Source organism: Leucopleurus acutus (assembly GCF_964270905.1).
Source record: "Leucopleurus acutus genome assembly, chromosome: 11".
Classification (NCBI taxonomy): domain Eukaryota; kingdom Metazoa; phylum Chordata; class Mammalia; order Artiodactyla; family Delphinidae; genus Leucopleurus; species Leucopleurus acutus.
This window is the reverse complement of record NC_139152.1, coordinates 51,473,928-51,501,743: the sequence shown is the minus strand read 5'-3', so window position 1 is coordinate 51,501,743 and position 27,816 is coordinate 51,473,928. Positions and strand designations below refer to the sequence as shown.

General features: G+C 38.2%; 1 protein-coding gene across 1 annotated transcript; it reads right to left on the bottom strand.

Annotated features, from left to right (window-relative positions):
• Positions 1 to 455: 455 nt before the first annotated feature.
• RXYLT1 (ribitol xylosyltransferase 1) lies at positions 456 to 27,797 on the bottom strand (the record flags this gene model as incomplete). The annotated part of the gene is made up of 6 exons (XM_082849555.1): positions 456 to 883; positions 9,886 to 10,056; positions 12,130 to 12,444; positions 21,614 to 21,716; positions 25,457 to 25,600; positions 27,629 to 27,797. The coding sequence occupies 6 exons, from the start codon at positions 27,795 to 27,797 to the stop codon at positions 466 to 468; spliced, it is 1,320 nt and encodes a 439-aa protein (XP_082705681.1). The 3' UTR covers positions 456 to 465.
• Between the last annotated feature and the right edge of the window lie 19 nt (positions 27,798 to 27,816).

The following is a 27,816-nucleotide window of genomic DNA, read 5'->3' as shown; positions in this document are numbered from 1 at the left end:
AATTATTGAGTACTTTACATATTATTTCATTTCATATTTACAACCAACCCTATGAGGTACCATTATCTCCGTTCTACATGGAAAGGAACCAAGACTCAGAACAATGAGGTGGCTTTGCTCAAGGTCCCCAGTAGTAGGTGCAGCGGTAAGGTTTTAACCCAGGTTTTGTCTGACTCCAAAGCCCTGTCTTTCCACTATCAATGCTGCTTCTCTAGAGAGGGTTTAAATGAATGAGAAGAGTTGATTATGCTGAATCACTCAACTTTGTGCAAATGTTTGAGTAACATTTTAACTTTATTTTCAGGAGTGGCCCAATAAGGCTGTACTTGGTCAATACGACAGACATAATCTAGGGTCTAGGGGTAACTTAAAGAACATTAATAAATACACAAGCACACACACACATACCCAGTATTAGAAATGATTTAAAAAAATCAGATCTTAGCTCAAAAAGATGAACTACAGTTAACCTTTATTGCTCTTTAGAAATGAACTTTCCACAATATTAATAAATCTCATTTTTAGCTCTGCTTTGAAGTTTTGATACCAGTGAAGTAACCTTTTTCTTCTTTGAACCTTTTCTTGTAAAATTATAGTTTTCTCTTTTTCTAAAATAGCAGGAAGTTCCTTCCAGTTCTTAATAAAGATAAAGGGAGCATTCATGGACTTGAGTAGCTGCAGAGGAGCATTATGGTAAACAGATGAATTTCCACAGCTGCCAGCTGTCATTACGTCTTCTACCACAGGAACGGAGCCATAGGAGCAAGCCTCATATATTCTGTAACACTCCGTGTTTACTCCTGCTGGGCACAATGTGAGATCACTCTGACGCAGAGCATCTTGATAATTCTTAAGGCTTTCATTTGTTTCTTGAGGCTGCCACCTAGAAAATCAGAAGAAAACCTGAAGTTTTCACTTTACTAAGCGTATCTTTTGTGGAAGAAAATATTTTATCTTTTAACGTTGGTTACAAGAAATGGTAAACACATTATAGAGATGGCAGGCAGAAGAGATGAATAAAATCTTGCCCAAATAGATTTCTTGAAAATATTTAAGAATTTGAGAAGTTTACAGCTACACATTAAAAAAAATCTAGTGGCCATACAATTTCTAAATGAAATTGTAATCAGCCAAAATTTTGTGAGTGCTCGTCTTCTCTACCTCACCCTCCATCCAAATTCCTGCCCTTATGGAGCTTATTATCACAGTTCTAGTGGTGGAGACAGATAGTAACCAGGTCAAGTCAGTAAATTATTTAGAAGGTGTTAAGTGTTGTGTGGAAAAATAAAGCAGAGAAGTGAGGAGGGAGTTTTTGGTAGGATGGTATTGCAACTGTAAACAGGTGATCAGGGAGTGTCTCACTTCATGGGCATCTGAGCGGGGAGCCAGAGGAGAGGGAGCAAACCACACAGATACCTGGGGGAAGAAGAGAGCATAGAGCAAGCATAAAGGTCATGACATGGCATGTGCCAGGCATGCTCAAGGGACAGCAAGGAAGCCAGGGTGGCTAAAGCAGGGTAACTGAAGGGGAGAGGTGTAGAAGATGAAGTCAGAGCACCCATCACACAGGGTCTTGATCAGAGGGGTAACTGACTTCATCTATGTTTTATCAGAATCTATCTGGCTGCTGTGTTGAGAAGAGATTGTATGGGGCAAGGGCAGGAGCTGAGAGGCTAGTTAGAAAACCAGACGTTCCCTCCTGACTGTTCCTATTTTCTCAGTGAAATAAGCAATAGGGTCATAAGGTAAGAGCAGTTGGGAAGAGAGAAGAAGGTATGAAACAATCTTCCAGGAGAGAGGAAGAATACATGGACAAGGGAGATGGATGACTGCTGGACACTCAAGGGTCAGGGTCATATATATATATATTTTTTTTTTTAAAATAAATTTATTTATTTTTATTTTTGGCTGTGTTGGGTCTTTGTTGCTGTGCGCGGGCTTTTCTCTAGTTGCGGCGAGCAAGGGCTACTCTTTGTTGCGGTGCACAGGCTTCTCACTGGGTGGCTTCTCTTGTTGTGGAGCATGGGCTCTAGGCATGCAGGCTTCAGTAGTTGTGGCACGCGGTCTCAGTGGTTGTGGCTCGTGAGCTCTAGAGCGCAGGCTCAGTAGTTGTGGTGCACGGGCTTAGTTGCTCCGCAGCATGTGGGATCTTCCTGGACCAGGGCTCAAACCCGTGTCCCCTGCTTTGGCTGGTGGATTCTTAACCACTGCGCTACCAGGGAAGCCCAAGGTCATATATTTAAAGTGAGATCAATTGGCACCTTTCTCCAAGTGTGTTTGGCTGCATGGGTGAAGGTATGGAGCAGGTAAGAGAGCTGGATTTAACCAGAGTTAGGGTTTGCTAGATTAAGGAACTAGGGAGCTGAATGTATATGTGGTCATGATTGATTATGAAATTTAAGTGGGTAAAGAATAAAGTAAAGATGAGGTGGGTGAAGGACAATGAAATGGTATTAGGAACAATGAACTGTAAGTCCCAGCTAAATTGCTGAAGTCAGATTATTACAGGGAATGAGCTGGAATGATAGAAAATGATGTTTACAGAGAAAGAGATGCTGGAATTTGAGATCATGCAGTATGTGTAATCATAAGGTCCAGGAAATGACCATGACAGTGAATGGCTGAGGTCAAGTGGAGACCCAGATTGCTGGGGGAGAGGAAGTAAAGGAACTGCAAGACCAACGTGATGGAAAGACCATCTATGTGGATTTGGGAATCACTAAGAGTGAGGCTGGAAAAAATGTCGGAGAGACTGAGAGTAGGCCAGGAACTAGACTCTTCAAAGAATTAAGGGGATAAACCCAAGGGTCAGTATATGATTTCTCTTTTCTTTTAGGAGCTTTTTAAAAATTAATTTTATATTGGAGTATAGCTGATTTACAATGTTGTGTTAGTTTCAGGTGTACAGCAAAGTGAATCAGTTACACATATATATACCTCCACTCTTTTTTTAAGATTCTTTTCCCATGTAGGTCATTACAGAATATTGAGTAGAGTTCCCTGTGCTATAAATAGGTTCTTATTAGTTATCTACTTTATATATAGTAGTGTGTATATGTCAATCCCAATCTCCCAATTTATCCCTTCCCCTTATGATTTCAAAGAGAAAGAATAATGGATAGTTTTGTCTGCTGGTATGAGATTCAAAACTGGAGGTTTTAGGGAGGGAAAAGGGAGAGTGGTCTGGAAGCAGCAATGAGAAGGAGGACACCTTCTCCACCTCCTGGCTCAATGGTAGGAGAGAGATTTCAAGAATAATTCTGCTCCCACAGTAAGCTTTGTTATTTTGCCCTCACTCATTCCATTCTAGGCACACTGTCCCTTGTTCCTCAAACACGGTAAGCATGCTTCCACCTTAGGCCTTTATATTTGCTCTTCCCTCTGCCTGGGCAACTCTTCTCCCAAAGAGACATGAGGCTCACCCCTCTGCCTTTTTCAGTCCTGTGCTTAAATGCAAACTTCTAACTAGCACTTTCCTTGGCTATTCTAAAATATCAAATGCTCCACTCCTGACCCCAAGTCCTCTCTACATCCCCCTCCTCTGCTCAATTTTTTTACATGGTATTTATCATCGTCTGACACTATGTATATATGACACAATATATTTTATTGGTTTGTCTCCTCCAATAAGCATTTAAGTTCTAAGAGGGCATGGACCCTTTTGACTCTTTTGCTCACTGCTGTATCCCTTTATGGCTAAAATAGTTTTTGGCATATAGCAGTTGCTTGATAAATATTTGTTGACTGAATGGATATAATATGATTACACTGGCCATTAGAGAAATGTAAATCAAAACTACAATGAGGTATCACCTCACACAAGTCACAATGGCTATCATCAAAAAATCTACCAACAATAAATGCTGGAGAGGGTGTGGAGAAAAGGGAACCCTCCTGCACTGTTGGTGGGAATGTAAATTGATACAGCCACTATGGAGAACAGTATGGAGGTTCCTTAAAAAAACTAAAAATAGAACTACCATATGACCCAGCAATCCCACTACTGGGCATATACCCTGAGAGAAGCATAATTCAACAAGAGTCATGTACCACAATGTTCATTGCAGCTCTATTTACAACAGCCAGGACATGGAAGCAACCTAAGTGTCCATCGACAGATGAATGGATAAAGAAGATGTGGACATATATACAATGGAATATTACTCAGCCATAAAAAGAAACAAAATTGAGTTATTTGTAGTGACGTGGATGGACCTAGAGTCTGTCATAGAGTGAAGTATGTCAGAAAGAGAAAATCAAATACCATATGCTAACACATATATATGGAATCTAAAAAAAAAAAAAGTTCTGAAGAACCTAGGGGCAGGACAGGAAAAAAGACGCAGACATAGAGAATGGACTTGAGGACACAGGGAGGGGGATGGGTAAGCTGGGACGAAGTGAAAGAGTGACATGGACATATATACACTACCAAATGTAAAACAGATAGCTAGTGGGAAGCAGCCGCATAGCACAGGGAGATCAGCTCAGTGCTTTGTGACCACCTAGAAGGGTGGAATAGGGAGGGTGGGAGGGAGATGCAAGAGGGAGGGGATATGGGGATATATGTATACGTATAGCTGATTCACTTTGTTATACAGCAGAAACTGACACAACAGTGTACAGCAATTATACTCCAATAAAGATGTTAAAAATATATATATATATGACGTGGACCTGCTGGGGAATGGACTTGGGGATATGGGGTGGGGAGGGGTAAGCTGTGACAGGGCGGGAGGGTGGCATGGACGTATATACACTACCAAGCGTGGAATGGATAGCTAGTGGGAAGCAGCCGCATAGCACAGGGAGATCAGCTCAGTGCTTTGTGACCACCTAGAGGGGTGGGATAGGGAGGGTGGCGGGGAGAGAGACGCAAGAGGGAAGAGATATGGGAACATATGTATATGTATAACTGATTCACTTTGCTGTGAAGCAGAAACTGGCACACCATTGTAAAGCAATTATACTCCAATAAAGATGTAAAAAAAATATATATATATGATTACGCTAGCAATACTGAATGGATATGATTACACTAGCAATAGAGTCAGGATTTCTTTTTTTCTTTTTTTTTTTTTTTGTATTTCTGTGCCTGATTGATTGGTTGATTTTTTATAATTTCCAACCCCTTTTCTTTGAATGAAACATTTTTTAAATTGTATAATGCTTTACAATTTTCAAAAGTTTCACACACATAATTTCATATAATCACATAATAACCTTCTTCCCCCTCTACCTCTAAATTGCCTCTCCTGCTTCCCTCTCCTCACTGGTAACCACTAGCTTGTTCTCTGTATCTGAGTCTGCTTCTTTTTTGTCTTATTCACTAGTTTGTTGTATTTTTAAGATTCCACATTAAGTGATATTAAACAGTATTTGTCTTTCTCTGTCTGACTTATTTCACTTAGCATAACACCCTCCAAGTCTATCCATGTTGCTGCAAATGGCAAAATTTTCTTCTTTTTTATGGCTGATTAGTATTCCATTGTATATATATATACTACATCTTCTTTATCCATTCATCTGTTGATGGATGCTTAGTTTGCTTCCATATTTTGGCAGTTGTAAATAATGCTGCTATGAACATTGAGGTGCATGTATTGGTATCTTTTCAAATTAGTGTTTCTGGTTTTATTCCAGTTTTTTTGTTTTTGTATATACCCAGGAGTGGAACTGTTGTGTCATGTGGTTGTTCTATCTTTAGTTTTTTAAGAAATCTCCATACTGTCTTCCACAGTGGCTGCACCAATTTACATTCCTACCAACAGTGCCCTTGTCTCCACATCCTCGCCAATATTTGTTATTTGTGTTCTTTTTGATGATAGCCATTCTGACAGGTATGAGGTGATATCTCATTGTGGTTTTGCTTTGCATTTCCCTGATGATTACCAATGTTGAGCATCTTTTCATGTGTGTGTTGGCCATCTGCATTTCCCCTTTGGAGAAATATCTTTTCAGTTCTTCTGCCCATTATTTAATCAGGTTGTTTGCTTTCTTGATGTTGAGTTGGATGAGCTGTTTATATATGTTGGATATCAACGCCTTATCAGTCATATCATTTGCAAATATCTTCTCCCATTGAGTGGGTTGTTTTTTCGTTCTGTTGATGGTTTCCTTTACTGCGCAAAAGCTTTTAGGTTTAATTATGTCCCATTTGTTTATTTTTGCTTTTGCTTCCTTTGCTTTAGGAGACAGATCCAAAACAATATTGCTGTGATTTATGTCAAAGAGTATTCTGCCTATGTTTTCTTCTAGGAATTTTATAGTATCTGGTCTTATATTTAGGTCTTTAATCCATTTTGAGCTTATTTTTTTTATGGTGTTAGCGAATGTTCTAATTTCATTCTTTTACGTGTAGCTGTCCAATTTTCCCAGCACCACTTATTGAAAAGAATGTCTTTTCTCCATTGTATATTCTTTCCTCCTTTCTTCACAGCTAAATTGACAATAAGCGTGTGGGTTTATTTCTGTGCTCTCTAGTCTGTTCCATTGATCTATGTGTCTGTTTCTATGCTGGTACCACACTGATTTGATGACTGTAGCTTTGTAGTATAGTCTGAAGTCAGGTAGCATGATTCCTCCAGCTCTGTTCCTCTTTCTCAAGATTGTTTTGGCTATTTGGGGTCTTTTGTGTTTCCATACAAATTTTAAAATTATTTGTTCTAATCTGTGAAGAATGCCATTGATATTTTGATAGGGATTGCACTGAATCTGTAGATTGCATTGGAGAGTATGGTCATTTTAACAATATTAATTTTTTCAATCCAAGAACAAGGTATATCTTTCCATCTGTTTGTGTTATCTTCGATTTCTTTCATCAGTGTCTTATAGTTTTCTGAGTATAGATCTTTTACCTCCCTAGGTAGGTTTATTCCTAGGTATTTTATTCTTTTTGATGAGACGGTATATGAGATTGTTTCCTTAATTTCTCTTTCTCATAGTTCATTGTTAGTATACAGAAATGCAACCAACTTCTGTATATTAATTTTGAATCCTGCTACTCTACTGAATTCATTGATGAGCTCTAATAGTTTTCTGGTGGCATCTTTAGGATTTTCTATGTATAGTATCATGTCATCTGCAAACGTGACAGTTTTACTTCTTCCTTTCCAATTTGGATTCCTTTTGTTTCTTTTTCTTCTCTGATTGCTGTGGCTAGGACCTACAAAACTCTGTTGAATAAAAGCAGTGAGAGTGGGCATCCTTGTCTTGTTCCTGATCTCAGAGGAAATGCTTTCACCTTTTCACCGTTGAGTATTATGTTAGCTGTGGATTTGTCATATATGGCCTTTATTATGCTGAGGTATGCTCCCTCTATGCCCACTTTCTGGAGAGTTTTTATCATAAATGGATGCTGAACTTTATCCAAAGTTTTTTCTATCGAGATGATTATATGGTTTTTATTCTTTACTTTTAAAATATTTATTTATTTTCTTTATTTTTGGCTGTGCCGGGTCTTAGTTGTGGCACATGGGATCTCTGTTGAGGCACGTGGGAATATTTTGTTACAGCACACAGTCTCTTCATTGTGGCGCGCGGGCTTCTCTCTAGTTGTGGTGTGTGGATTTTCTCTCTCTAGTTGTGGCACGTAGGCTCCAGAATACGTGGACTCTGTAGTTTGAGGTACACGGGCTCTGTCGTTGAGGCACGTGAGCTCAATAGCTGTGGCGTGTGGGCTTAGTTGCCCCGCGGCATGTAGGATCTTAGTTCCCCAACCAGGGATCAAACCCATGTCCCCTGCATTGAAAGGTGCATTCTTAACCACTGGACCACCAGGGAAATCCTGCCAATTACTGTTTTTGATATCATATTTTACATCTAATTGTTTTGTGTACCCCTTAACTCATGGGTCCCAACCCCCAGGCCACAGACCGGTAGTGGTCCGTGGCCTGTTAGGAACCGGGACACACAGCAGGAGGTGAGCGGTGGGCAAGTGAACAAAGCTTCATCTGTATTTACAGCCCTCCCCACTGCTCGCATTACCACCTGAGCGCCACCTCCTGTCAGATCAGTGGCGGCATTAGATTCTCATAGGAGGGCGAACCCTACTGTGAACTGCGCATGTGAGGGATCTAGGTTGTGCACTCCTTATGAGAATCTAATGCCTGATGATCTGAGGTGGAGCTGAGGCAGCAATGCTAGTGCTGGGGAGTGGCTGCAAATACAGATTATCATTAGCAGAGAGGTTTGACTGTACAGAGACCATAATAAATCAACTGCTTGCAGACTCATATCAAAACTCTATCAGTGGGACTTCCCTGGTGGCACAGTGGATAAGACTCCATGCTCCCAATGCAGGGGGCTTGGGTTCAGTCCCTGGTCAGGGAACCAGATGCCACATGCATGCTGCAACTAAGAGTTCACATGCCACAACTAAGGAGACTGTGTGCTGCAACTAAGGAGCCCTGGAGCTGCAACTAAGGAGCCCGACTGCCTCCACTAAGGAGCCCACATGCTGCAACTAAGACCCGGCACAACCAAATAAGTAAATTAATTAAAAAAAAAAAACCTTATCAGTGAGTGGCAAGTGACAAGCTGCATCTTATGGAGTAGACTGGACATAAGCAACACACCTCGGGTGTCACTGTCTCCCATCACCCCCAGATGGGACCATCTAGCTGCCGGAAAACAAGCTCAGGGCTCCCACTGATTTTATATTATGGTGAGTTGTATAATTATTTCATTATATATTATAATGTAATAATAATAGAAATAAAGTACACACAGTAAATGGAATGAATGCGCTTGAATCATCCCCAAACCATCAACACCCCCACCACCCCAAGTCTGTAGAAAAACTGTCTTCCACGAAACTGGTCCCTTGTGCCAAAAAGGTTGGGGACTGCTGCCTTAACTGCTTATCGTGGATATGGATGATTTTACTACTTTTGTATTTTAACCTCCCTACCAGCTTTGTGTGTGGTGATTTCCTACTTTCCCTGTATGTTTGCCTTTACTTCTTTCATTTTGTAATCTTCTTCTTTCTAGTTGTGGCATTTTCTTTTTTTCACTTAGAGAAGTTCCTTTAACATGTGTTGTAAGGCTGGTGCTATACTCTTTTAGCTTTTGTTTGTCTGTAAAGCTTTTGATCACTCCATCAAATGTGAATGAGAGTCTTGCTGGGTAGAGTATTCTTGGTTGTAGTAGAGTCAGGCTTTCTAAAAGAGAGTATCTGCGCCAATTAATGTATTTCTAGATCTAAAAGGACATTTTTGTTTAGGCATTACTTCTCTGATGACTCTGCTTTACACATGAAACTCCATTCGTTTATCTAAAAATAAAATGAATGATCCCCAAATTTCTTCCTTCAGTCCATGAACACCTGTTTCATGATTACCATGTAAAAGATGGAAGAAAGTCAATGCAGTTAAATCCATCCATCCATCCATCCATCCACTCCCCACTTATCCTGGCCTACTCTATTCAAGGTCCTATGTTACATCTGGGGATTCAAAGAAGAATAGTACATGGCCTCTGTCTTCAGGGTGGTGTCAGGTTCCTGAAGGTGTGAGGACTATGGCATGCCAGTCTTGGAACACTGAACTGGTTTGCCGAACATCTCAGAGATGAACCTAAGACCATTACTGTCATTTACAATCTCCTGTGTTCAAATCTGACTAACAAATATTATTGAGGAAACCTGAACAATTGACATTTGCATATGATAGTTACCAGCATTCCCCTTCAAGATGGACTACAGGAGAGTCTCTCTATTTTTAATGTATATAACATAGTTTCTTCACAGCTTTAATTACTCATGCATCTTCTGGAGGAAGACTGGTATTAATGGAGTTAAAAATGTCTGTGAAAACCTGTGCTGTCACACAAAGCAACTCTCAGATTGGAGACAAAATGGATGAATCAAGTAGACACAGAACTTACTGTTCTCTTGCTGAAACCCAACAAAGCTTATCATTCCCATCTTGTTTCAAAATGTTCATTAGTGCTTGTCTGGATGAATTTTCATAAATGGTTCCTACGAAATTACACAAGTATGGCCTTTCATTATGCAGCACTGACCAATTCGCCTCCACCACAGGAAAATTCCTGTATCTATAAAAATAAGTACATGTGAGTTAATAATATATGACAATAGGGCTAGCAAAATTTCCATAATCTAACATCTTAGGTAGCATGATGATGTAGAGAAAAGAGATTTAAAATATGATTTTCTAAACCCCAAATTATAATTTTCCATGCTTACTTTGGAAAAGTTCCTAAATCTATTGACTTAAAAAAAATTCTCACTTTGACATCTTTTACAAAATTGCTATAGAGACTATGTGCCTAAAGTGCTTTGTTTTTTATATTCTTCAACTTCTATTACTTACCTGAAGTTATAAGACAGGTTGAATTTAAGACCTTAAAGGTATAAAGAATCTTCTACATTCATAATAATCATGATTTAATTAATGTTTTAGGCAGGTGATGGAAAGATTACAGAATACATACTGCTATAGCAAAGAACTCCAACTCCAAAGGCTTATCAAGTAGATAAAAAAACAACAACCTTACATCCCACACGGGAGAGGCCTGTTGCAACTGGCCCATTCTAATAGGCATTTGGTAATTCCAGGCATCAAATTATGTGCCTGAACTACAACCTTCACATAAGAGAAAGCTTAACGTAACAGTTAGTCTGTAACAGGTTTTCTCGATTTTGGCATTACTGCCATTTGGGCCAGATAATTCTCCATTGTGGAGGCTGTCCTCTACATTGTAAGATATTTAGCAGCAGCCCTGGCCTCTATCCACCAGATGCCAGTACAACCTCCTCTCTCCACTTGTAACAACCAAATATATCTCCAGACATTGCCAAATATCTCCTGGGGGTGGGGGTGGGGTGAAATTGCACCTGGTTGAGAACCACTGCTCTATAGGAAAGATACTGGCTTTGTCCAACATTACCAGAGTTACTGTGAAGAAGTAATTCTTTTGTTTCAAAACATTTTACAAATATGGGCTCTACACAAGGGATAGATTTTTCAGAGCACCTTTAACTTGGCTATACCTAACAAACCTTTTTGTCTGCCCTACCCTAAGCCTGCTGAGTCAGAATTTTGTTGTGGAAGGCCAGGGAATATGTCTTATTAATGTGCTTCCCTGGTGATATTTGTGTAGCCAACTGGGCAGCAGTCTAAGGTCACATTTTGTAACCAGTGATAAAATAATGCATAATGAACATCTGATTCAAATACAGTATCATATTACTGAGCTATTTCATAATTCATCCATTCAACAAATATTTATTGAATGATTACTCTGTAGGCACTGTTTTAGGCTCTACAGATAAAGTAGTGAACAAAAGAGACAAAAATCCCTGCCATCAGGAAGTTTATGTACTAGTGGCAACTTAAAGTCAACTTACTGTTATTCAAAGGCTCTCTATTAACAGAATGATACAAAATAAGTTTCCAGTTCTACAGAAAGACTTTACATATATTACATACTATTTAATTACCCTTTCTTTTTACACAACAGATTTGTGCAAATTCTATCAATCTTAGTCGGAGACCTGAGCATATTATAATCCTCCCAAATCCCAGGGTCAGTGTGCTCCTCATTTAATATTGGATCTAAAGTAAGGATTTAAGGGGAGTTCGCTGGCGGTCCAGTGGTTAAGACTCCACGCTTCCACTGCAGGGGGCATGGGTTCAATTCCTGGTCAGGGAACTAAGATCCCGCATGCCATGTGGCATGCCCCCCCTCAAAAAAAAGAAGAAATAAAGTAAGGATTTAAGAAAACTCTATATCTATATAGTTATATAGGTATAGTTATATATATAGATTCTATAATTGTTTTAGGAAGGTCCGTCTGTCTGCCATCCACCGCTAAACATTTCTTTAAGGTACTAGTGATAAACTTTAAAATTTATCCTATGACTTGGGGTTCTAAAATACAAAAATGTAACTTATCTGCTCTCCTCATAAAAGTCTAAAATACTCTAAAAACATCATTATTACCAAAGCATGAGACCAAACCATATTTTTGCCCATAGGAAAGGTTGTACACAGCCTCAATGAGCTCAGAAGAACTACATTTATTACAAATTTAAAACACAATCTTACTGATACAGAAATTCAGGTCTTAGAGTCTAAAAACATGTAAGAATATTTGGTACTTACGTTGCTACTCCTAAAGGCCATTGAAAAACATCCATGTTATTAATCCAGGGACTGTCATATATTATGAAAAGTAGTTCCACAGAGCCTCCATTTCTTTTGAGAAACTGGTTTATCCACTCATTATTACAATGTTCATTTCCAAGCAAAACAACAGCAAGATGCTGGAGTTTTTGAGTTTGCACTAAATTTTGTGCATAAAGTAACCACTGGGTGGCATAAAAGACCTTTGCTTTTTCTCTTCCATTTAGAATGAGTACCACATTATTCTCATCAACAGAGAAGTACCCTGGGACCACAGCTGGACCAGTGATGAAGCTGTTAAAAACAAAACAAAAACAAGAGACAAACAAAAAGAGAACAAAAGTATTTGGTATCAGAAGTTTTAAATCATTTTATATAAAGTATATAATGAAACTTAATCCATGTTCTTTCTAGAAATAATTTCTATAACACATGTTTTTTTGAACAACTCTGGATGATGGGACATAGATGTAGATTAGTGGGAAACCTTGGTTGTAGACAGATTAATTATATGCAAATTTGAAAGTACCCACAGGAAAAAATATTTACCTTATATATCTAATAAAAGTATAAATATAAAAATTTGAATGGGAAGATATATATAACAAACTCACGATAGTTAGTGGTTGTCTCTTAGGAGGAAGGAAGAGGAAAGGGCCTGAGGAACAATACAAAGAGAGCATTTATTGCCTTTACTGGAAATATCTAATTCTTTTACGAGGAAAGTTAAATATCTGAAGCAAGTATGACAGAGAGCCAGAATTTGTTAGTTCTAGGTGGTGGGTAAATGGGAATCTACTGTATTACTCTCTATTCTTTAAGGTATTTAAAAAATATCATAAAAGGAATAGATACATGTCATAACTCACATTTCATATTATGTGCTGCTTCGAACAACCAATACCATTGAAATATTTTACACGAATATGCATTAAATACAAAAAATACCATTTAACCTATCGTAAACTTAGTTACAACGGTCCTAGATTCTTGGCAAGCTGCTCAAACATTTCTTTATAACTTGCTAGAATCTTTTAATATTTAGTAGAAATATGCTGAAATCCTGCTTTTTTTGCTTATTGTTGGGGATAAAAACTAACATTATTAAATGCCTTTTATATACATGATACATAGGCACTCTGCACAGGTTATCCTTTAACCTCCACAACAACTCTGCAGAGATTAGTCCCCCATTTTGCATTTGGGAAATCAGGCTTAAGTTGCACAACCTGTGATGGCAGCATCAAGTTTTGAATCAATATCTAACTTCAGCAAAAAAAACCAACAAAAACAACAAAAAAAAAGATCTAACTTCAGAGCTTGAGTCATTCCCATGACACTATGGTTAACAAGTACTCAAATTAGTAGATATTAGTTAAAACACAAAATATAAATATGTATTTTGTCTGTATATGTAGTGTATGAATTCTGTGACATTATTCTACAGTGGTAATAAGCTACACGGATCAGAACTGCATTTTGAGTCTGCTTTGGACAGGAAGATGCCAAATAATTCAGCAATCATTTAGTAATTTAAGAGAACGGGCAGAATCTGAGGGGTTAGGAAGCACTTTAAAGAGAATGATGATAATTATGATAGGTTTAAAATACTTATTATTGGTAGTACATGAACACTTTTTCTCTCCTTTAAAATTATAGGTGGGAATAGTTCTAATTTTATTGATCCACACAAATTAACAAAAGCATGATTCATTCAGGGCACATTTGACCCATCTTGGAATCTCCACAGCTCTCTTTTTGTAGAATGCTCTCACATTCCAGCAAGCAGGCATGTCAGCTCTTATGCTCTGACTAATTGTTTTTCTAGACCTCAAGGCCATGTTCAAGTAATAGTGAAAGCCCTGGGGTCAATGCTCTGGAGCTAAGGTATAGATCGGAGGTTCCCAAATTTTAATGGTTCCCAAGACTTTCAGTGTTTTAGTAATTTTTTCAAGCCAGAAGAAATGAGTAATGGTTCTGTTTTTTAAGTTGTTAGATCCAAATAACTTAGTATTTATGTCCTAAGAGCTTAGAAGCCACTTTAAAAATAATACACATACACTGAAGGAAAAAATAATATTCCTATTTCATTCTTAACTAACCACACATACTTAATAATGGGAGGTGTGCACCCGTTGAGCACTACACAACTTCTCAAACCTTGGAATCAGAGAGGACACTGCCTCGGTCGCTGCCTGTTCCACTTTGATTTTTGCACAGTACTTGGATCTGATCACAGCAACCATAGGAAATCCAGCTCCTCAAATGTATGACATCTCTGAAATGGATGTAGGGTGCGGTGATCTAATGTTGAAACTTGAACTACCTCAAACTAGTTTGCATGGTGTTTGACAGATATGAAGTATAATTGTGATTCCTACAAATATTTGTGGTGCCCCAGGGTGCCTCAGTATACAGTTTGGGAAGCACAGATTTAGGTAAAGAAACTTTAGGGGTAAAAAAAAAATCCCATAAGATTCAGATAGTTGTGTGTGTGTTGGGAGGTGTGTTAGTCAGACTGCAGTGGGTTGAGAAGTGAATGAGAAGGGGACAGTAAGAAGTAAGTGGGGAGAAATGCAAATCAAAACTACAACGAGATACCACCTCATACCAGTCAGAATGGCCATGATTAAAAACTCTACAATTAACAAATGCTGGGGAGGGTGTGCAAAAAAGGGAACCCTCCTACACTGTTGGTGGGAATGTAAATTGGTGCAGTCACTATGGAAAACAGTTTGGAGGCTCCTCAAAAAACTAAAAACAGAGTTACCATATGATCCAGCAATCCCACTGCTGGGCATATATCCAGATAAAACTCTAATTCAAAAAGATACATACACCCCTATGTTCATAGCAGCACTATTCACAATAGCCAAGACATGGAAACCACCTAAATGTCCATTGACAGACGAATGGATAAAGAAGATGTGGTACACATACACAATGAATATTATTCAGTCATAAAAAATAATGAAATAATGCCATTTGCAGCAACATGGATGGACCTAGAGGTTTTCATACTAAATGAAGTCAGAAAGAAAAAGGCAAAAACCATATGATATCACTTATATGTGGAATCTAAAATATGACACGAATGAACTTATCTACAATACAGACTCACAGACATAGAGAACAGACTTGTGGTTGCCAAGGGGCATGGGGAGTATGGGAGGGATGGATTGGGAGTTTGGCATTAGCAGATGCAAAGTATTATATATAGAATGGATAAACAACAAGGTTCTACTGTATAGCACAGGGAACTATATTCAACATCCTGTGATAAACGATAATGAAAAAGAACATGAAACAATGTATATATATGTATAACTGAATCACTTTGCTGTACAGCAGAAATTAACACAACGTTGTAAATCAACTATACTTGAATAAAATAAATTACAAAAAAGAAGTAAGTGGGGACAGTAAGTGTAGACAACTCTTCTGAAAGTGTGGATGAGAAGGTGAGAACGCAATAATGAGTGAAAGGTGGGAGACAAAGGAGAGCAAGGAAGTAACCGATGGAGCAAGGTCTTGGGATAGGCGGAAGGGATGCACAGGTGGAGGGAGTTAATACTGAACACAGGTGAGGGAGATCACCTCATTGTCTGAGAGCTGAGGAAAGAGAGAATGTTAGGTGAGGGATCACATAGAGATCATGTAGGTAAATGTTAGAGGGGCAGCTAGTTAAGGGAGATAATTGTGGATATCTTGAGGAAATAGAGGCAGGGTTGTCTGCTGAGAAAGAGGGGGTTAGGCAGCTGTTGGGTAGTGGCCTAGAGAAGAGTAGAAAAATCTGCTTTTATTCTTTCTGTATTTTCTATCTTGAACGCATACTAGCTATCCAGTCATGCAAGCTAGAAACCAGGGAACTATCACATTCGATTCTTGCTCTCATCTAATAATCCTTAAATTCTGATAGTTTTGTCCCCAAATTTCTAAAATTCCTGGCTCTGCTGGAATACCACTTCCCAATTTCATCCCTTATTTATATCTCTGCTGGATACTTATAGTTTCCTAATGCAATGTCCTGGTCTGCCTGCATTCAGCTGTCTCCTTCAAATCATTTTTCCACATGGCTACTGGAGACATCTACACAAAAAACACACATGACAATACCACTATCTAGCTTAATCATCTTCAACTGCTTTTCACTGAACAAGAATAAAGTCCAAGAGTTTTAATGTGGCAAATACAAGGCCCATGACCATCTGGCCCTTGCCCTCCACTCCCAATATGAGCTACCCTACCCCATCTTCATGCTCTAGGGATTCTGAATGGTTTGCGATTCTATGCACAACCCAAGCTGTTTATCAATTCTTAGGCCCTGATATTGCCTCTGCTGGGAATATAATCACTCCTCTCACTGCCTTCCTAAATCCTACTAATCTTTTAAGACTTAGCTCAGCTATCACCTCCTCTAGGAAGCCTTTCTTGATAGGCCCCATATCCCCAACTCTACTCATATTGAGTTAGTGGCCTTCCCTCTATATTTCCCTAACAACTAAGGAGTATGCACATCCTTACCATTATGCTTTGTATAAGGTATGAAAATTATTTATGTGTTTATCTCAGCCACTAGTGTGTGAACTTCCTGAGGCTAGGGAAAAGTATTTTATTCTCTTTCAAATCCTCAGAGCCTAGTAGGAACTAACTAGCAGGCACTCAGTAAATGCTCAATGAGTTAAGCCATAATTCTCTTTAAGGGAGTTATCTGCTCTACCAATTTATTTAAGTTCTCCTACTGCATTTAAAATATGAATCAAGTTACAAAAATTCAATTTATTAATAAATTTCTAGCTATACATTTATTACATAAAGTAGGGCATATGTATGAGATATTATAGTATATTTATGCATGATAAAAGATGTATTTTAGTTTCCTGAAGTTATTCATCATGCATCAGTCACAAATATCCATTAGCTGAAAAATGAACATATTTAAGGAGCTCATACACAGAATTTTAAAACAGTGACTTGCTCTTCTAGATTTCTTAGCATATATTTAATAGTCAGAACTTCTAATTTTCAATACTTATTATTTTTCTGCTAGGTTCGGAAGAAAACTTTCTTCCCAATAAGTACTTTCAATACTTACAGAGTCCAGAGAAATCATTTGAATATTGAGTTCTAAGCTGAACGTGAGCAAAATATAGTTTTTTAGAATCCAATATAATTATTGTTTCATTCTTTCTAAATTCAGTGAGTGCTACTGAACAAACGCTATATGCTATTACATTAAGTGAGTTACAGATAAGATTAATAATTGCCAGCTAAGAGTCTGGCAAATGCCTTGATAAAGAATAAGCGCACAAGCTAAACCATCCACACAGCTCTCAGCCATCGCATTCTACATCATTTTTGGTTAATACATGGTTTTAGAAAATAGGTATACCGAACCCATGAATGGCCCTTACTTTTGAATAGCTGTTGCAATTCACCCTACTTTTGTGGCCAGCATCATTGCCATGACTCCACGCCTTCTGAATTCAGTGTTTATGATGGAACACTCCCACCCTCATACTAGCTTGGCTGGAGTGGGAGAATGGGCATTATGAAAAATTAACTATATTGTCTTTCTTTACCAATGAAAATTTTATTTGAGATCTGTATTGATCTATGGTCCAGTATATGACTGAAACATAGTATAGCCATTAATATTATCTATAAAAGCTTTCACTCACTGTAATGAGTAGTGAGCTCACTAAATTCTTATAATAGTAATATCTGGAAATTCTAAAAATAGGAATCAGACACATTTTATCGTGAGCTTCAGAGAAAAGTTCAACTTTTTCATAAGGAGCAGATGCTCATTGAAAATATAACTGAATTTAGGACTTCTCTGGTGGCGCAGTGGTTAAGAATCCGCCCACCAATGCAGGGGACATAGGTTCATGCCCTGGTCGGGGAAGATCCCACATGCCACGGAGCAGCTAAGCCCGTGCACCACAACTACTGAGCCTGCGCTCTAGAGACCATGAGCCACAACTACTGAGCCTGCGCTCTAGAGCCTGCGTGCCACAACTACTGAAGCCCACATGCCTAGAGCCCATGCTCCGCAATGAGAGAAGCCACCGCAATGAGAAGCCTGCGCACCACAATGAAGAGGAGCCCCCAGTCGCCGCAACTAGAGAAAGCCTGCACGCAGAGACAAAACACCCAACGCAGCCAAAAATAAATTTTAAAAAAAGCAAGTATAATTGAATTTAGATAACAACGAATTAAGTAATTTAGCATCTAACTTTTGTTTTGTCAAATGGGTAGACATTTATATATCTTATGATAATGCCTGCACATGCACATTACAGAATTCTGAAGGCAGTCTTTTGGGGATAATCAAAGGTTATGATAAGCAGAAGACTCCTCCTAAGAAATTAAACATAAAGTTGCCCTTTGAAATTAAACTATAAATGAACATATGACAGATATGAGCTGAAACAGGCAAAGTTCCTTCAAGAGACGGAATGGGTGCCATGCTAGCTTGTAACCTAATTGAACACATTAACAGAAAACATGTATCAAAAAGGTGTTTACTGGGAGGTATGTGAATGGAGAGATAATAGACAATAATGGAAACACAGAAAAAAGGAGAACTGAAAGGTAGGGAGATGTTGCAGTACCTATTTAAGTAACAGTAAAAATAATAAAACTAGTAACAAGACTTCTATTAGTGATTCCCATGTGCCAGATACTGGTCTAAGCACTGTATATCTATTAATGCGTTTAATCTTCAAAACAATCCTGTGAAATAGAAACTAATATTTACCTTAATAATTATTTTAAATTATTATATTTTATATATATATATTACATTATAATTATTTTAAACTCAAGGAAATCCAGGCACTGAGAGGTTAAGAAACTTGCCAAGGTCAGACACTAATAAGAGGTAAAGCTGGAATTGGAACTGAGATATTCTGGCTTCAGAGTCTGTGCCCTTAACAACTCAGTCACATTGCTACACTGCCAACAGGTGACTGGACTTCACCAGCCTGCCTCACAAGTTCAGTCTGCCCTGCATGTATTCATCTATTCACATCCTGAGCACAGCCTATGTATGGTACTGACTCAGTGGTGAACATGGAGTCATTCATTTCTTCCCTTCTGAAACACACAGATTTGGAAGTGCTATATATAGTTATAGCCCACATTTTGATTCCATATTTAATCAAACAACTCTCAAATATTTAGGTATCATTTGTAGTCTACCTATATGGAAAGAATGTGCTGGTCAAGCCAATACAAACATGTGGACTGACCGATAGTTCTATTTCCATTCTGAGTTATTTACTTGACATTCTGGATTACATTATTTGGGCCTATGAATAGATAAGAATCAGCATTCAGGAGCCTGATCGACCCTGGAACACTGAGGATACCCTTTCTATTTTCTGCCTCGGAAGTGCTGTGAAATTAACGTTAAATGATATAAGCTCTTTGTAAACTTAAAGGTTTATTTAAATAGAATGTATTTATGCTTATTTAAAGGATTTTGTTAGTATTTAGAAACTCTTTCTGTATCTTTAAGATGACCGATTACTGCCAATTCACTTTTAGTCAAATAAAAATGAATGTGTTGGGACCTCCCTGGTGGCGCAGTGGTTAAGAATCCGCTTGCCAATGCAGGGGACAAGTTCGAGCCCTGGTCTGGGAAGATCCTACATGCTACGGAGCAACTAAGCCCGTGCACCACAACTACTGAGCCTGTGCTCTAGAGCCCGCGAGCCACAGCTACTGAAATCCATGCGCCTAGAGCCCATGCTCTGCAACAAGAGAAGCCACCGCGATGAGAAGCCCGCACACCGCAATGAAGAGTAGCCCCCACTCGCCACAACTACAAAAAGCCGACGCGCAGCAACAAAGACCCGATGCAGCCAAAAATAAATAAATAAAATAAATAACTTAAAAAAAAAGAATGTGTTGAAACATTTAAGTTAATACCCATGTAGCCTGATTCAACTCAAAACTTGCAATTTCATAAAAGTTTATTAATTTTGGATAAATTATGTATGCTACTTTCCATAAGCCTAAAACTTTAATAAAATGTTTAAAAAAATCTTTTACAATAGTGAACTTCCTTGAATATACAGTTCTCTTAAATTCTAAAAGGAAGTAGCATTGTTATTTAATCATAATATAAAATCTCAGGTAAAAATTTCAGAAGGAAACAGGAAGTTAGTTTTTCTTTTGGGAGTTAATGCCATTTGCTCAAAACCTTTGCTGTAGTAACACTGTATATTAACTTCTCTATGAATTTCAAATAATTCTTTTGAAAATGCTAATATATATTGTAGGTAGACCTAATAGACTAATACTCATAACACATGTTTACTTTTAAAACAGCAAAATGTTACATTTATATGCATAATACACATTTATTTTCAAACACCCAAATCCAACTATTTTAAGTTTAGGATTATGTATAAACTCTTCAATGGGATTAGATCAATAGAAGCCTGGAGATAAAAGGAAAAATAGTCATTACCAATGATGATTTAAAAGCCTGTTTACTTTTCAAGAATGATTACTTTGAAAAGATACATGCAATGAAATTGCTTTCCAAGTGTGTATACAGTAAATAAAGAATTAAAAGAGCAGCGAAAATTCAAATGAAACTGATATTAACTACAGCTCTTCCTCTTGATTTCTGTGAGAAATAAATGGAAACCTAAAGGAAACCATAATCTTTGGTTCACATTTTTTTCCCTTAATAATATAATTGTAAAATGAAATAAGCATTTTAAAATAATTATTTTTGGTTTTTATTTCAATAAGAAAGCAAAATCTAATAGAAAATAGCATTCTTTCATTGTCACAATATTTCTAAATAACATGATCTTAATTCTATTTAAAAATCTTCAGAAAATATGCAATCACAGATAAAAAAGTTTTATAAAGAGTGCAAAAATGTCAATAACACACTGGTTTTATTGAATTAAAAAAAGATTTCTGAATATTGCAGTGAAATGGTAATCTATACTATCAAATCATGATAGAATTCATATATGAAATGTTTTGATAAAAATTTCAAAACTAATAGCAGTAGCTTTGCTACCATGTGAATATATAAAAATATGTGAATCTATTACATGAAGGAGAAAAATAAAAATACTTTAAGTTTTCATATTATTCCAACATACAGAATGTTACATGTTTATCAACAACCAAATGTTGCAAAATTTAGAGCATGAACTTTTCCATATAATCAGACATGTTTTGATTAAAATGAAATAGACACATGATTCCAAAAAACCCGTATTTTGTAACATCCAATTTTATAAGAAAATGTTTAAGGTAAGCTTTAACTACAAATATATATACATGAGGTTTATCTCTCCATCCTTCACAAATTGAAGTGAAAATATTTTCTATAAATATTGATATATTTTCCCCTGATTTTTCTTCTAGTATTTACATAAAAAATTGTACAGCAACATATCAAAGGTTAATGCTGCACAATTAATACCTGTAATGTGTTCTTCCAACAACTAAATTTCCTTCTCTCCGCTGAGCAGTCACATCAGTGGGCTCAAGTAAACCTTCAAAAATATGCTCCCAGAGATACAAACCTGGTAATTAAAAAAACAAAAAATGAAAGCATGTACCTTCTGGTGTACTCTAGTGTGTGAGATGAATTTATGTTCTGCTCTTTCATATCATTTGATTAGGAAACCAGACTCTATTCCTCTTTGGGCTCAAAATCATCAATATGGCAGCTAATGTACGAGAGACTAAACTCAGAGGTTGTCAGTGTAAAATGTGGGTTATGTTAAAGACAAAAGACTCTCTTACTCTATATTTGAGAAACCCCTAATCATCACTGGACCTTTACTACCTATCTTATCCTGAAATGTGTTATATTACAGTGTAAGTTACTATATGATTACAGTGTAAGTTGCTGTATGATTAGGACTGTTTCTATATTATAACAGAAGGAGGGGGGAAATCACCATCTTGTGCCAAACAGAACCAGAGAAGCTCATGTATGTACATATACATTCAATATGTCAAGGAGATATTACCTCCTCCCCACCTGAACACACATCCTTCACTGCATGATGCCCTCTGCAAACAAATGCCACTGTGTCTTTTCTCCTTAGGCTGGCCCCTACGTTTTATCATGATTTCACCTGAATGAAAGCTCTGTGAGTAGAGGTCTCAGAACTCTGTGTTGTCATACAATGAGGTAATCTGGAGATGAGGAGGTAATCAGGGAGCCCAATTACGTAAATGTAACTAAAAAGTTAGATTGAGAGATGTGTTTTGTTCCATTTTCATTACACCGTGGTACTAAAAGACACACACAAAACCCATGTTTAAAGACTTGGCTAATCAGATAAAGCTTTCCAAATATGGTAGGCTGAGTAATGCTTTCCTCCAACCCAAGAGGTCCAAAGATGAAATCTCTAGCACCTATGAATGTTAACTTTACAAGCAAAAGAGACCTTCTAAATGTGTTTAAGATAAGGATACTGAGGTGGAGAGATTATGCTGGATAACCTGGGTGGGTCCTATGTAATCACAAGGGTCCTCAGGAAAGGGAGGCAGGAGACTGAAAATGAGGGAAAGAGATGTGAGGAGGAAGCAGAAGTCAGAGTGAGGTGGGGCCATGAGTCAAGGAATGCAGGCAGTCACTAGAAACTGTAAAAGGCAAGGAAGCAGATGCTCCTCTAGAGCCTCCAAAGGGAATATAGCCCTGTGGACACAGTTTAGATTTCTGCCTTCAGAAATGTACGCTAATAAACTTACGGTGACAGCAGTTAATAATACTGTATTGCATATATGAGAGTTGCTAAGAAAGTAGGTCTTAAAAGTTCTCATCACAAGAAAAAAAATTGTAACTATGTGAGGTGATGGATGTTCACTAGACTTACTATGTTGATCCTTTCACAATATATATATCAAATCATATGTGGTACACCTGAAACACATTTATATAATGTTATATGTCACTCACAGATCAATTAAAAAATGTGTTGTTTTAAGCCACTAAATTTTTGGTAGTTGGTTACGGCAGCTAAAGGAACCTATAGATTATGTAGCAATAGATTATGGTACCTGGAAATGGGGTGCTGCTGTAACAAATACTTAAAAATCTGTAAGTGCCTTTGGAATTGGGTAATGGGGAAAGGCTGGAAGAATTTTGAGAAGCATGATTAAAAAACACCTAGAATAGACTGCCTTGAACAGACTGTAGGTAGAAATACGGATGTTAGTGACTCAGTTCTGAGAACTCAGAAGAAAGTGAGGAAAACAGTAGGAAAAAACCTGTATCATCTTAGAGAATACCGAAATCACCATAAACCGACTGTTGGTAAAACTATGCACATTAAAATTGCTCTTGGTAGGGGCTCAGGAGGAAATGAGGAACATGTCATTAGAGACTGGAGAAAAGGGGATCTTTGTTATACAGCAGCAGAAAGTTTAGCTGAATTATGTCCTGCAGTTATATGCAAAGCAGAACTTGTAAACGATAAACTTGGATAGTTAGCTGAAGAGATTTCTAAGTAAAGTGTTGAAGTTGTGGCCTGGTTTCATCTTGCTGATTACAGTAAAATATGAGTTGAAAAGAGAGACTGAGGAAAAAACTGGTAAGCAAAAAGGAACAATGACTTGATGATTTCGGAAATTCTTAGCCTATTCAGATTGCAAAAGAGGTGAAAAATCAGGAGATTCACTGTCAAGAAAGCATGCTCTGGAGAGAAGGCTAAGGATGTAGGTGACATCCCTTTGCTAATGCCTGGTCAGAATACTCAATCACAAAGAGGGTTTTTTGAAAATATTAGGTGTTAATTTATGGATCTCCTTAACCATCTCAGCAGAAGCTAGAAACAGAGATGGGATTATCCAGGTAAGACCTGTGGAGGAACTCTTGTCTAAAAAAGCAAATCTTTGTGACATAAATGGGAGACCCACAAGGTTCTTGAGAATGTTATATTAGCAGAAACACTGCCCGCTTGGACTAAAAGGGACAGAGACAGCCTGAAATGAAACAAGCTTATTGGACTCCCAAAATTGTAACAGCAGGAACAGGATGATAAAACTACTGAGCTGCAAACACATGCTAACTTTCCTGAAAATGGAAGGATGACTTCCCAAGCATGGAGCTGAAAGTCCAGAAGTAAAGCTCTGAGCCACAGAGTACTCCCAGGCATTGAAACCTAATGGAGTTTGCCTGGCTGGATATCAAAATTGCTTAAACCTGTGACTCCATTTTCCTTCCATCTTCTCCCTTTTGGAATGGGAATTTCTATGACTGGTATCCTATGACTGTGCCTAGAGAATAGGCCGATGAATGAATGCAGTGCTTGATAAAGCTCATCTGGACACTTTGTGCCTATTGGATTGAAATGAGAAAAGTCTGGAAACATGAAACTTGTTAAGAAGTCAATATAATTAAAAACTAGAATGGGGAAGTGGAAATTTAAAGGAAGAAATTAATATTAGAGATTTTATAGAGAAAAAAGTTGCTATAACTTGATGATTGGATGCCTGGGTCTGGGTACTAGAATTTCAGAGGTCAGTAGTAATTTTCAAGGATGTATATATGTATGTATGCAAGTGACTATGAATTTATGAAATATCATGGGTCAGGCACTACTATTCTGTTTACTTTCCTTTCACCTGGTACCTTCTATCCATATCCCTTACTGTACATAAATCTAACGTTTTATGGCCAAAGAAAGCCCCTTCTAACTCACTAAATTCTTTCTGACTCTTCTGTCATTGAGGGTCCCCCATTCTCTAATTGAGCATATCATATAACTTAGAACACTACACTCTCATGATACTCAGAGCAAAAATGCTTTTGTGGGAAAACAAGTTTAATCAACTACATACTATATCCCCTTCTTAGACATTCACAATGAACACTGTCATATTAAAGGCTCTGACAAAGCCCTGTAATAAAGAACCTTGTTTAACTTTGTTCAGTTCAATGTTTCCCAAACTTGTTTGGCCATTAAGGGCAGGGGCCACATCTTGTACTTGTGCATCAAGTGTCCAATAAACACATAATTCCATGAAAATTCAGTTGACATAGGCATTTCAGTATAATTATGCATACACAACCCACTCTTTGTATTGACAAGTAAAGCTGTGCTCTGCTAAAGACCAACAATAGAATATATGTGTGCATGTGTGTGTTTGTGTGTGTGCATTTACACAGATGTTGTCTAACAGAAAAGAGAAATGGAATATTGAGAAAAAGTGAAAAAATGCATCAGGATGTCTTAACAAATGATGAAATAAACTGTAAATATATTAACAAAGTGCTTTTTACATGTCTTAGCTTTAAACATTAATTTACCAATGGCAGCTTTGCCCCAGATTTGTACATGGAAGTCTTTTTTCTCTTTTGTGGACTTATTTAATATCTGCAGTCTGTGTTTTTGCTCATTTTTTTCATCTTCTTCCCAAGGATTCCATTCTTCACTTCTCAAAGTAGATTGTTCTATGTTATAAAAAGAGCAACAAGTGTTATCAATAAGATAGAGCTGCAGTTGTAGATAAATTCAAGCCATTTAAATTAGATGTTAGGGAGTTTTAATTGCATCCTAACTTCAATTTTTCAAAGAGATAAAGCAACAGAATTTGAACTGGTTAAACACTGCAAAAATAAAAAAAGGAAATCATAACTTAAGTTTGATTGAACCGTTACCCTGAAAGAGCTTGATATAAAATAATAAAATGTTAACACAAGGCAGGAAATTCTCTCTCCCAAATAAAGCCTTCTAAAATGACTGGGTACAGTAATATGCATCAAGTTACAAGTTTAACTTTTGCCAGTTCTTTACAGATCGTATATATGTAACGCAACCTATACATAAAAACTTGACTTCAACATGAAAAGTGTCCCACAGTTTCAGATACTATTGTGCAAAATTCTGAAAGAAGGGAGAAATAAGCCTGAGTCCGATCCTGACATAGGTCAAAATACAAGAGAGGGGATCAAAACTTGGAGATGAAGCGCTCTGGCCTTCAGAAGTCACAGCAGGATTAGAGCAGGCTCTTTGTTTCAATATGGGAATAGATGTCCTTAAGCCAGCGGCATTCCAGCAAATCTCTGGCATTTTGTGACAATATCTTGGATATATTTTTTAACATCTTTATTGGAGTATAATTGCTTTACAATGGTGTGTTAGTTTCTGCTTTATAACAAAGTGAATCAGTTATACATATACATATGTTCCCATATCTCTTCCCTCTTGCATCTCCCTCCCTCCCACCCCTCTAGGTGGTCACAAAGCACTGAGCTGATCTCCCTGTGCTATGCGGCTGCTTCCCACTAGCTATCTACCTTACGTTTGGTGGTGTATATATGTCCATGTCTCTCTCTCGCTTTGTCACAGCTTACCCTTCCCCCTCCCCATATCCTCAAGTCCATTCTCTAGAAGGTCTGCGTCTTTATTCCTGTCTTACCACTAGGTTCTTCATGACCTTTTTTTTTCTTCTTAGATTCCATATATATGTGTTAGCATATGGTATTTGTTTTCCTCTTTCTGACTTACTTCAATCTGTATAACAGCCTCTAGGTCCATCCACCTCACTACAAATAACTCAATTTTGTTTCTTTTTATGGCTGAGTAATATTCCATTGTATATATGTGCCACATCTTCTTTATCCATTCATCTGTTGATGGACACTTAGGTTGCTTCCATGTCCTGGCTATTGAACATTCTGCAATGAACATTCTGGTACATGACTCTTTTTGAATTATGTGGAGAAAAGACAGCCTCGTCAATAAGCGGTGCTGGGAAAACTGGACAGCTACATGTAAAAGTATGAGATTAGATCACTCCCTAACACCATACACAAAAATAAACTCAAAATGGATTAAAGGCCTAAATGTAAGGCCAGACACTATAAAACTCTTAGAGGAAAACATAGGCAGAACATTCTATGACATAAATCACAGCAAGATCCTTTCTGACCCACCTCCTAGAGAAATGGAAATAAAAACAAAAATAAACAAATGGGACCTAATGAAACTTCAAAGCTTTTGCATAGCAAAGGAAACCATAAACAAGACCAAAAGGCAACCCTCAGAATGGGAGAAAATATTTGCAAATGAAGCAACTGACAGAGGATTAATCTCCAGAATTTACAAGCAGCTCATGCAGCTCAATAACAGAAAAACAAATAACCCAATCCAAAAATGGGCATAAGATCTAAATATCTTGGATATTTAAGATGTGTTTTAAAGGTGTGCGCACCTGTCAGCCCCAGGGGTAGGGAGTGGGGACGGCGTGTGGGACTTGGGCGAGGACGGGGGCATTCATACATACATCCTCCAGTCCCGAGGCCTGGGCTGGCTACCGAGAGCTGAAGGAGGAAAAGCGCATACCGGGGCCCGGGGTCAATCCCGGACCCGAGAGCGGGACCGGTGGCCGCGCGGCTCCGCTAGCCCAGCCCCCAGCAGCCCGCAGCCCCGAGTCCCGGCGCGCCGCTGAGGAGGGAGGCCGCGGGCCGGTGTCCTACCTCGGCCTCGCCTCTCCCGCGCCGGGGCAGCCCCCTTCCTGAGGCCCCGCAAAGACGCGTCCTGCGTCCGGCGGCTGCGCCCGAAGAAGACGTGGTAGGCGGCGTAGATGGAGAAGAGGCAGTACAGGGCGATAAGAATCGAGCAGAGACGCTTCCGCGTCAGCCGCATCCCACTCAGCCTTCCCCTC